Genomic DNA, 12260 nt, shown 5'->3' on the forward strand with positions numbered 1-12260 from the left:
GGAGCTAACGCTGCTAACAAAGCCAACGCTGCTAACGGAGCCAACGCTGCTAACAGAGCCAACGCTGCCTCCTGCTGGCCGACGGGTGAACTACATAATGTGAACACAGTTTAATGAGGACAAACAAACTGGACTTTAATGTTTTTATTGTCAGAAAATCTTGAAGCAGTTTTTACAGACGACGACCACGACGTCCTCCCTTCCTCCTGGTGGAGTCTGAGGGGATAGGAGTCACGTCCTCTGAGGAAGGAGGAGACGAGGAGGGAGGAGACAACACAAGAAAGGTCACTTTTAAATGAAATCTGAATTCATAGCATTTTACCTTCAATAAAATTGTGAAAAATAAAATATATTTCATAATAATGTATTCTGTGTTAAGTACAATGCTGAGGTACTTGCACTACAGTATTTCCATGTTATACTGCAGTACATCAAAGAACACTTTACTGAGTTACATGATGCAGGAATGTACTTCTAGTCTACACAGTAGTACAAAGTATCTGAGTACTAGAATATATATTTAAACTAACAGGAAGGGGCCAGTCTGCACGAGTACTCGTAGTACACTTTTCTGATAAAACGTGTGTACTTGTACTTCAGATGGACAGTAGTATTTGTAGTATTTGTCGTATTTTAACTCACCGATGCGTCCGATCTTCATTCCAGATCGAGCCAGAGCTCTGAGAGCCGACTGAGCTCCGGGACCCGGAGTCTTGGTCCTGAAACAACAACAAACCGGTTCATGATGAGTTCAGGGTCGCAGGGAAACACAGGACTTCCTGTCAGAACCTCCGTGTACGTTTACTATTAGAATGTTGATTATTCTGCTGATTCTCACTTTGTGTTTGTTTGAATCTTTGTCAGACTCGTAATCATAAATCAGAAACTTGTCCCTGAACAGAATAAAACACATCGTCTTGTTTATGTGCTAAGCTAAATGCTAACAGAGCTTCAGATAAACAACGTGACGACACGTCAAGGATTAAAGAGTCACGTCTGATGAAGCTACGTCTTCATTATTATTGATCAACATTGTGCGTTTGTGACGTTAGTTAGCCTTCAGAAGTGAGATGCTAACGTTAGCTGATAAAGGACCAGAGAGACCGGACCCTCCTGAACGAGTCTAAACATTAACGTAGAGATGTGCTCGTATGTTCAGAGGAGAGCGTCTCTGAATGAAGAGAACTCGCGGCTCAAAGTTAAAACGTTCAGCTTCCCTGAACACAGCGACACGTCTCTACGAACACGTGACTGATGAAGTGAGATCAACACGGTGACAGAGGTCACGCACAGGTCAAGCCCAATTCTCATTTTGGAAGCAGCTGTTTAATTGTAGTTTTATATAATAAATAACTTTACATTTCACTTCTTTTATCGCTGATCGTGTTCGATCGATCCGAAACAGCAGTCTGGCGTCGCGCTGAGAGTCCGAGCCCTATGACCTGTAAACACCGTCTGGTTTCCAGTTTCACAGACTTTACCTGAACCTCTCGCGGCCTGTGATTGGTGGATTTTCGCCTACGACACCTCGCTGAATGTGGAAGTGAGTGAAGAAGGCAGCGCGTCGGTCTTTGAGTTGATTGAGAGAATTTTTAGCCACTAAAAATTCAAAACCGCGGCGCGCCCCCAAAGCGTAAAACCCTTCATTCACCGACGCGTTCACAGCGACGGAGGAACTCTAACGCTCAGAGATAAACGAGGACGCGGCGGCGGGTTGTCCGTGAACGTGAAGCAGCTTTTGGTCCGATCGATCGGAGTAAAGCGCCGTGTCCTGGCGAAAAATACGTGAACTTGTGGTACCACTTGTAGTTTATTGTAGTACTTTGTGTATAACGTGTTTTGAGTGAGTACAATAGCTTCAACGGTCCATTTGCCCAGAATGTCTCGGTTACGCAGGTTTGTTGATCATAAAACATCGTTTCATTCGTCTCAGAAGTGATGTGTACTACATGTGTGTACTACATGTGTGTACTACATGTGTGTACTACATGTGTGTACTCAGTACAAAGAGGTTAAATACTACAAAGACACTTCTTCTCTCAGCGATCCTCATCTCACTATTATTACTCTCTGTGTATTAAATAGATTTACACCTCAAATCACATTAACTTCACATTGAATCAGTCAGACAGACGGGTACCTGTTCCCCCCGGTGGCTCTCAGCTTGATGTGCAGCGCTGTGATTCCGAGCTCTTTGCAGCGCTGAGCGACGTCCTGCGCGGCCAGCATGGCGGCGTAGGGAGACGACTCGTCTCTGTCGGCCTTCACCTTCATCCCGCCGGTCACACGGCAGATCGTCTCCCTAGAGACACACGGGCCAATCACAGAGCAGAGTCACTAAACACTTCCTGTCTGCTGACTCAAGACACCATCAGCACGTTTAACTAAACTACCCATGATGCTCTCTGAATACTGAGACATCACTAGCGTCTCTACTAGACACTGACTTCCTGTTTCTACCCCTTCAGAATAAAAGAAGAGACGTACTTCCCGGAGAGGTCGGTGACGTGGACGAAGGTGTCGTTGAAGGAGGCGAAGATGTGACAAACTCCAAACACGTTCTCTCCTTCAGCCACCTGAGGACCCAGACTGATCACCTGCTCCTCCTTCTTCTCCTTTCCTTTACGAGGAGCCATCGTCTGAGGAGGAGGAAGACATCTTTACTTTATGTAGGAGGTCATTAATATGTCCACAGAAGAAGACGGATCGCTGACAGACGTAGAGACAGACCGACGGAGGGAGAGACAGGCGTAGAGACAAAGACGTGGAGACAGACAGACATAGAGACAGACAGACAGCTAGCTAACATTAACTAACAGTTTTCTGCAGGTTCAGTGATCCGGGTGAAGCTAAAGCTAACATTAGCTTCACCTGAATCACTTCTGTCACAGTGGTGCATTCATGTACACTTCCAGCTGTCGGTAAAGTTACCACCGGTCAGAGCCGGTCACATGGCGGACAAAAGCTCCGGTTAAAACTCACGTTAGTGCTTCAATTAACGGACAGGATGAAAACCAGCGATAATAAATAAGATGATATGAATGTTTCATATAAAGTTCACAGGAGACAAACTAACGGGCGAGTGGCTAACGTTAGCATGTTAGCTTCTAACGCACCTGAACCTCGTAACCTGTTAACTCGTGAAACATTAAAACACGCAACGTGACCTCGTGCACGTTAAATAACTGAATAAACGCTGGTTTCCCGCCGCTGGACGCTCCGCGCGGAGCTAAGATGGCGACATTTTAACAGCAGCTCAACGACTCACAAGCAGACAGAAAAACGTCTATAAATCAATGAAGAGTTTAATTTAGAGAAACAATTTCCTCACAAACACAAATGAACATGAGCTCAGATTAAAATCAGACGCGTTAAATTATCGGATGTTCACCTGAAAAGCAGATTCAAGTCGATGAAGCTGAGAGCAGAACTCACCTCAGTGTGTCTCTAAACGGAGCAGAAACAAGAAAGGAAGGAACTTCCGCTTCCGGGGTTAAAGTTGACGCGCTTTCAGCGCGGGAAACGAGCCGCTGCTGCCTCCGCGTGGTCACTACAGGAAACACAGGTTCTTATATAAATATTAATTTAAAATATACTTTTGAAATGTCAAAATTAAAATATAAATATACATATTTTCTAGAGCTTTAGAGATAGATTACAGTACATCAACTTAAATAAATAGTTTAGTTCTTAAATGATTCTTTTATTTTTTGTTTTGTTCTTGCATGTTTATATTTTATTGTCACTTTATTTTATATCTAAATGTATTTAGGCAAATATTTATTCTGCAGAATCTCTTAAAGTCTAAAAATAATTTTTTAAGATTTATTTTTTACATCATATTAATTTGAGTTCTTGAGTCAAACTGAAGAATTTTAACTTTAAAACAAATCTTGATCATAAAAACTCTTCATATTTAATCTGTGATCATAAACACAATATTCAGTTTGAATAATCGGTCACATTAAAGCTGATAAAGCAGTTTATTACTTATTATTATTATTATTTATGTGTTGATGTAGATGCAGCATTAAAAGTTCTTAATTGTAATAATAAAATGAAAACGGACCAATCAGAAGGCAGCGTTTGATCACCTCAGTTTATTTACAGAAACACTTTGAACACAAAGAAGAAGAAGAAGAAGAAGAAGAAGAAGAAGAAGAAATCCTTCTTTAAAGGATTAAAAACACACTTTCTCTCTCTCACACACACACACACACACACACACACACTGAGCATGCAGCACTGGAGTCCAGTTAATACACAACGGTACGATATCCATCATAGAGTGGAGCCGATTATTGATTATTGATTTTCTGCAGAGCGAGAACGTGTTTGACGATGAACCCAGAGAGATACGAACATTTAATCTTTAATCTGATCATAAACAAATAAAATCTATTAATTCATCAGAAATCGGAAATGTTTCCTTAAATACGAATAAGAGTCGAGTTGGTTTGTGAGTCTTTTACGTTCTGTTATTAATCACTTATTAAACTATTAACTGTTAAAATCTCCCTCATTGATCTTAAACATCTTTAAAATCAAGTTTCTAATATAAATTAAAATCTAAATGAGAAGAATACACGAAATATTGATGTTTTATGTGAATTATTATGAAGATGAAAACATATTTTAGTGCATTGATTACAAAATGATAATAATAAAAAACTATATACATATAAATAATAAAGATAATAATAATAATACGTTTGGTATCAGTTCAGCCCAAACATTTCTGCGTTTTTAGCATTATTATCTGTAACCAATTAAACGCCGTTAGCCACAAATTAGCACGTTAGCTCGTTGAGATCGCCGCCAGTTTCCCGTCACGTGGACGAGAAGAAGAAGTTTGGTCCTCAGGTGAGAACACGGCAGCACTGAACATCTGCTTCAAACAGGAAACATCTGGAATCTCATTCAAGATTCATTCTTCAGATTCAAGCAGAAAAACACCAAAAACATCCAGAGAGAGAAAAATAAAACTCTAAAGTTTCTTTAAAAAGGTCAAAGTGGAGTTTCTGTGGCTTCAGGAAAACAGCCGTTCACTCTGCAGGCGCCATTTGGAGTCCCCGATCGTGAGAAACATCCCTTAGAAGAAGACAAGCGTCTCATAACGTTCAGCTTCCCCTTCTCTGTGAGCCGGGACGCCAAATGGCACCAAGACGTGGAGTAAATGAAACAGGAATCAAACACGATAAACACGTCTAAGAAAACAACACGTCTAATAATACACAAAGTGTTTCACTGCACGTCAGCTCCAACATTAAAACGCCTTCAAATATACAAATAAATACCCAGAGTAGTAATAATAACTATAATATGTAATAATCTGATTGTACAAAGTTCTACATTCTCTCGACGGTCAGAAAGCAGCTGAGACGAACACAACGAATCAAAAAGAGTCAGAATATCAAAGACGGTTGTTAGCTCGCGGCTAGCAGGTGCCATTGCTCCCATTGAGTAATGCTAACAAAGCTAACAAAGCTAACAAAGCTAACAAGTCAGAGTCAGAAAACGTCAAAAAACGCAACAAGAGACCGAAGCAGAAAAAAACAAAACGAAAAGTCCTGCATGCAGAAAACCACGTCGTGTACAGAAGGAAACACCAACGCTCTCCTCACCAAACCTCAAATAAACTGCTGAACTCGACTGAGAGCCGACGGCTTCAAGTTTCACTTCAAAATCCCCCCAAAATGCAAGCTTTTATTTTGAAATCAATGTTAAAATGTTAAAGCAAACAGAGATAAGTACGGAGGCTCAGAGGAGTCAAAAAGCACCAAGAGCTTAACTGGGTTCATGAATAAAGTGACTATATATACTGAATATAAACTTTCATTTCTTCCCTATATATATATATTTATATATATATATAAATATATATATAAATATATATATATATATATATATATATATATTTAATAAGCTGCATTTTTCTGTCCATTTGGCTCCTTTAAAGTTAGTCTGTTATTATTATTTGTATTATTGTTATTATTACTTCAGCTGTCAGTGACGATCGATGTGAAAGCTGTATTGTTAGATTATTGATTACACTTTTGTTAAAAACATTTTTGTAACTTGTTTAATTTGGCTCCTCTGGGCCTCCGCACGGCAACAGATGACGGGTCATGTTGTCCCTGATTCTGATTGGCCGTCTAATCATCACTTTTTTGTGTTGTTGTTGTTTTGAAACAGAAACCTGAAAAGTTTTGACAACAATCAAGAATTGGCGCCATTCTGCATCCCCAACACAGATCATATTAAATACGTAAATCACTAATGCTGATGTTTTTAATTTGTCCTCCTTTGTGTTTCCTTCCTTCCTTCCTTCCCTACATCCTTCTTCCTCTCACAGATCCTCTAAATCTAAAACAATTAGCTGACGAAGCCTTAAGTGAAGCAGCTCGTTAAGGCTCCTCGTTAGCACACCTGTGTGTGTGTGTGTGTGTGTGTGTGTGTGTGTGTGTGTGTGTGTGTGTGTGTGTGTGTGGGGGGGGGTTCATGGAAGATCTCAGGTCGGAGAGGAGGAAGAGGAGGAAGCTCTCCGATCCCGATGGAAGCAGAGAGATGAACATAAAACCTTGTTATTAAATGTCTCTTTAAAGACAATTTAAATATAAATGTGTAATTGGGTGTTTTTGTATTTAATGTTATTGATTTTAGTTTGATTGATTATTGTGACCCACGTGAATTATTGTGATTGTTGGTTTATAAATATAATTGAATAATGGAAATATGTTTAAAATGATCTTGTGATCTAATGTGAATCAGTAACCATGGCGCCTCAGTATAAAGTTATTTAATCGGTTTTAACTGGTGATGAAGACGAGACTTTGGACAAGTGTCTTCTTGTAAATTTACCACTTAAGTTTATTTCTCTTAATTTACGACTTTAATTGCTAAACCTCTAACCCCCCCCCCCCCCCCCCCCCCCCCCCCCATAAATACATGTAACATTAATTTAACTTTAGAAAACCCTTTTTAAAATAACATTAATACATTCCAGTCTAATAATTTGTTAAACTTGTTAAAATACTTTATATTAATAAATGTCACATATTTATTTATTTTAAGATTGCTCTTAAATTATTTGTTACATTTTTGAAATGAGGAGTTTAAATAAAGAAGTAATTAAAGGCGTTGATCCTGTCAATCATCCTGACGGAGAGGTTTTCACATGTGATTACAATCTGTGCAGCTGATTGGCTAATCAGGAAAGGGGGCGTGGCTGAAGTCCAAAGGAGCTGAGAAGAGGAAGCTGATTGTCGATGGTTGCAGTTCGCTGGTCTCTGGCTCCGCCCCCTCCTCTCGTCTCAAAACTTCCCGTCTGGTGGAACACAAGCCCGACCTGCTGTCAATCAATCAGTTGTCAAGGCGACAATGAAAAGACCCGCCCACTCTGGAAGTTAGCTGGATGGAAAGAGAAGAAGAAAAACAAGAAGAAGAAACATCAACACTAGAGTGGTCCTACTTGTCTCTCCAACCTGTTTTTAAACTGGTCTGAGGCCTGTTTTTAAACTGGTCTCAGACCTGTTTTAAAACTGGTCTCAGACCTTTTTTTTAAACTGGTCTCAGACCTGTTTTTAAACTGGTATCTGGCCTGTTTTTAAACTGGTCTCAGACCTGTTTTTAAACTGGTCTCAGACCTGTTTTTAAACTGGTATCTGACCTGTTTTTAAACTGGTCTCAGACCTGTTTTTAAACTGGTATCTGACCTGTTTTTAAACTGGTATATAACATGGTTTTTAAACTGGCCTCAGACCTTTTTTTAAACTGGTCTCAGACCTGTTTTTAAACTGGTCTCAGACCTGTTTTTAAACTGGTATCTGACCTGTTTTTAAACTGGTCTCAGACCTGTTTTTAAACTGGTATCTAACCTGTTTTTAAACCGGTCTTTGACCTGTTTTTAAACCGGTCTCAGACCTGTTTTTAAACCGGTATCTGACCTGTTTTTAAACTGGTATCTGACCTGTTTTTAAACTGGTCTCAGACCTGTTTTTAAACTGGTCTCAGACCTGTTTTTAAACTGGTATCTGACCTGTTTTTAAACTGGTATATAACCTGTTTTTAAACTGGTCTGAGACCTGTTTAAAAACTGGCCTCAGACCTGTTTTTAAACTGGTATCTGACCTGTTTTTAAACTGGTATCTGACCTGTTTTTAAACTGGTATCTGACCTGTTTTTAAACTGGTCTCAGACCTGTTTTTAAACTGGTATCTGACCTGTTTTTAAACTGTTATCTGACCTGTTTTTAAACTGGTATCTGACCTGTTTTTAAACTGGTATCTGACCTGTTTTTAAACTGGTCTCAGACCTGTTTTTAAACTGGTATCTGACCTGTTTTTAAACATGTATCTGACCTGTTTTTAAACTGGTATCTGACCTGTTTTTAAACTGGTATCTGACCTGTTTTTAAACTGGTATCTGACCTGTTTTTAAACTGGTATCTGACCTTTTTTTTAAACTGGTCTCAGACCTGTTTTTAAACTGGTCTCAGACCTGTTTTTAAACTGGTATCTGACCTGTTTTTAAACTGGTCTCAGACCTGTTTTTAAACTGGTATCTGACCTGTTTTTAAACTGGTATATAACATGGTTTTTAAACTGGCCTCAGACCTTTTTTTAAACTGGTCTCAGACCTGTTTTTAAACTGGTCTCAGACCTGTTTTTAAACTGGTATCTGACCTGTTTTTAAACTGGTCTCAGACCTGTTTTTAAACTGGTATCTGACCTGTTTTTAAACCGGTCTTTGACCTGTTTTTAAACCGGTCTCAGACCTGTTTTTAAACCGGTATCTGACCTGTTTTTAAACTGGTCTCAGACCTGTTTTTAAACTGGTATCTGACCTGTTTTTAAACTGGTATCTGACCTGTTTTTAAACTGGTCTCAGACCTGTTTTTTAAACTGGTATCTGACCTGTTTTTAAACATGTATCTGACCTGTTTTTAAACTGGTATCTGACCTGTTTTTAAACTGGTATCTGACCTGTTTTTAAACTGGTATCTGACCTGTTTTTAAACTGGTATCTGACCTGTTTTTAAACTGGTCTCAGACCTGTTTTTAAACTGGTCTCAGACCTGTTTTTAAACTGGTATCTGACCTGTTTTTAAACTGGTCTCAGACCTGTTTTTAAACTGGTATCTGACCTGTTTTTAAACTGGTATATAACATGGTTTTTAAACTGGCCTCAGACCTTTTTTTAAACTGGTCTCAGACCTGTTTTTAAACTGGTCTCAGACCTGTTTTTAAACTGGTATCTGACCTGTTTTTAAACTGGTCTCAGACCTGTTTTTAAACTGGTGTCTGACCTGTTTTTTAAACCGGTCTTTGACCTGTTTTTTAAACCGGTGTCAGACCTGTTTTTAAACCGGTATCTGACCTGTTTTTAAACTGGTATCTGACCTGTTTTTTAAACTGGTCTCAGACCTGTTTTTAAACTGGTCTCAGACCTGTTTTTAAACTGGTATCTGACCTGTTTTTAAACTGGTATATAACCTGTTTTTTAAACTGGTCTGAGACCTGTTTAAAAACTGGCCTCAGACCTGTTTTTTAAACTGGTATCTGACCTGTTTTTAAACTGGTATCTGACCTGTTTTTAAACTGGTATCTGACCTGTTTTTAAACTGGTCTCAGACCTGTTTTTAAACTGGTATCTGACCTGTTTTTAAACTGTTATCTGACCTGTTTTTAAACTGGTATCTGACCTGTTTTTAAACTGGTATATAACCGGTTTTTAAACTGGTCTGAGACCTGTTTAAAAACTGGCCTCAGACCTGTTTTTAAACTGGTATCTGACCTGTTTTTAAACTGGTATCTGACCTGTTTTTAAACTGGTATCTGACCTGTTTTTAAACTGGCCTCAGACCTTTTTTTAAACTGGTCTCAGACCTGTTTTTAAACTGGTCTCAGACCTGTTTTTTAAACTGGTATCTGACCTGTTTTTAAACTGGTCTCAGACCTGTTTTTAAACTGGTATCTGACCTGTTTTTAAACCGGGTCTTTGACCTGTTTTTAAACCGGTCTCAGACCTGTTTTTAAACCGGTATCTGACCTGTTTTTAAACCGGTATCTGACCTGTTTTTAAACTGGTCTCAGACCTGTTTTTAAACTGGTCTCAGACCTGTTTTTAAACTGGTATCTGACCTGTTTTTAAACTGGTATATAACCTGTTTTTAAACTGGTCTGAGACCTGTTTAAAAACTGGCCTCAGACCTGTTTTTAAACTGGTATCTGACCTGTTTTTAAACTGGTATCTGACCTGTTTTTAAACTGGTATCTGACCTGTTTTTAAACTGGTCTCAGACCTGTTTTTAAACTGGTATCTGACCTGTTTTTAAACTGGTATCTGACCTGTTTTTAAACTGGTATCTGACCTGTTTTTAAACATATATCTGACCTGTTTTTAAACTGGTATCTGACCTGTTTTTAAACTGGTATCTGACCTGTTTTTAAACTGGTATCTGACCTGTTTTTAAACTGGTATCTGACCTGTTTTTAAACTGGTATCTGACCTGTTTTTAAACTGGTATCAGACCTGTTTTTAAACTGGTATCTGACCTGTTTTTAAACTGGTATCTGACCTGTTTTTAAACTGGTCTCAGACCTGTTTTTAAACTGGTCTCAGACTGTTTTTAAACTGGTCTCAGACCTGTTTTTAAACTGGTCTCAGACCTGTTTTTAAACTGGTATCTGACCTGTTTTTAAACTGGTCTCTGACCTGTTTTTAAACTGGTCTCAGACCTGTTTTTAAACTGGTATCTGACCTGTTTTTAAACTGGTATCTGACCTGTTTTTAAACTGGTATCTGACCTGTTTTTAAACTGGTCTCAGACCTGTTTTTAAACTGGTATCTGACCTGTTTTTAAACTGGTATCTGACCTGTTCTTACTTGCTGAGCGTGGAGGGGGATCCTGAGCGGTGGAAATGGACGATCTGCCACTTCCCATCGCGGCGGTGCCAGACTCTGGTCTCCTCTGATTGGGCGGTGCGGGGCGTCCCGTTGGAGTCGATGTACTGAGTCACTCTGATGTAAGCGATGCAGGCGGCCTCCTCTCCGACTAGGTGGATGTGAGGGTTCAGGATGGTGGTGTGGACCGGTTTACTGTTCTTAGACCACACTAGACAGGAAGTTGAGATAAAACAATTGGGACCACAGGAAGACTGAGGACTATACGTAATGAATTGTCAAAAATCACACTGAGATAGTTAATCATGCAGGAAGTTTGGTTCAGCTCACAGTTTTCAAAATAAAAGCGGTGGAAGTCAAGGCCTTCAACGAGATTCCCCAACGCCTCAGGCTCGAACGCCGTCACAGCCGGGTCGCACATTTTACTGAGGGTACAGACAGACAGGTTTACTGAGGAGACAGACAGGTTTAATGAGGGGACAGACAGGTTTAATGAGGGGACAGACAGGTTTAATGAGGAGACAGACAGGTTTACTGAGGAGACAGACAGGTTTAATGAGGAGACAGACAGGTTTAATGAGGGGACAGACGGGTTTACTGAGGAGACAGACAGGTTTACTGAGGAGACAGACAGGTTTAATGAGGGGACAGACAGGTTTAATGAGGGGACAGACAGGTTTACTGAGGAGACAGACAGGTTTACTGAGGGGACAGACAGGTTTAATGAGGGGACAGACAGGTTTACTGAGGAGACAGACAGGTTTACTGAGGAGACAGACAGGTTTAATGAGGGGACAGACAGGTTTAATGAGGGGACAGACAGGTTTACTGAGGAGACAGACAGGTTTACTGAGGAGACAGACAGGTTTAATGAGGGGACAGACAGGTTTAATGAGGGGACAGACAGGTTTACTGAGGAGACAGACAGGTTTACTGAGGAGACAGACAGGTTTAATGAGGAGACAGACAGGTTTAATGAGGGGACAGACAGGTTTAATGAGGGGACAGACAGGTTTAATGAGGGGACAGACAGGTTTACTGAGGAGACAGACAGGTTTACTGAGGGGACAGACAGGTTTAATGAGGAGACAGACAGGTTTACTGAGGAGACAGACAGGTTTAATGAGGAGACAGACAGGTTTAATGAGGGGACAGACAGGTTTAATGAGGGGACAGACAGGTTTAATGAGGGGACAGACAGGTTTACTGAGGAGACAGACAGGTTTACTGAGGGGACAGACAGGTTTAATGAGGAGACAGACAGGTTTACTGAGGAGACAGACAGGTTTAATGAGGAGACAGACAGGTTTAATGAGGGGACAGACAGGTTTACTGAGGGGACAGACGGGTTTACT

At 40.0% G+C, this 12260-nt stretch overlaps 2 protein-coding genes across 3 annotated transcripts in view; both read right to left on the bottom strand.

The window, feature by feature from the left end:
* Positions 1-129: 129 nt before the first annotated feature.
* Positions 130-3475, bottom strand: rps14 (ribosomal protein S14). Of its 2 annotated transcripts, none has more exons than XM_079171654.1 (5): positions 3436-3475; positions 2488-2639; positions 2141-2302; positions 643-719; positions 130-240 (listed from the first exon to the last, which is right to left on the bottom strand). In XM_079171654.1, the coding sequence occupies exons 2-5, from the start codon at positions 2634-2636 to the stop codon at positions 173-175; spliced, it is 456 nt and encodes a 151-aa protein (XP_079027780.1). In that variant the 5' UTR covers positions 2637-2639; positions 3436-3475; the 3' UTR covers positions 130-172. The 2 variants fall into 2 exon arrangements, with proteins under 2 accessions (XP_079027780.1, XP_079027781.1); XM_079171655.1 differs by having other exon boundaries at positions 3392-3460.
* Positions 3476-6981: 3506 nt separating this feature from the next.
* camk2a (calcium/calmodulin-dependent protein kinase II alpha) overlaps positions 6982-12260 on the bottom strand; it is a gene marked incomplete at its 5' end in the record, with an annotated part of 24846 nt that continues 19567 nt past the window's right edge. The window contains 3 exons of the mRNA XM_079171633.1: positions 6982-7410; positions 10888-11116; positions 11236-11330. Coding sequence (XP_079027759.1) covers positions 7407-7410; positions 10888-11116; positions 11236-11330 — 328 coding nt within the window. The 3' untranslated portion in view covers positions 6982-7406. The remainder of the gene's footprint in view (positions 7411-10887; positions 11117-11235; positions 11331-12260) is intronic.

The sequence above is a fragment of the Pholis gunnellus genome (assembly GCF_910591455.1).
Source record: "Pholis gunnellus genome assembly, chromosome: 13".
NCBI lineage: Eukaryota > Metazoa > Chordata > Actinopteri > Perciformes > Pholidae > Pholis > Pholis gunnellus.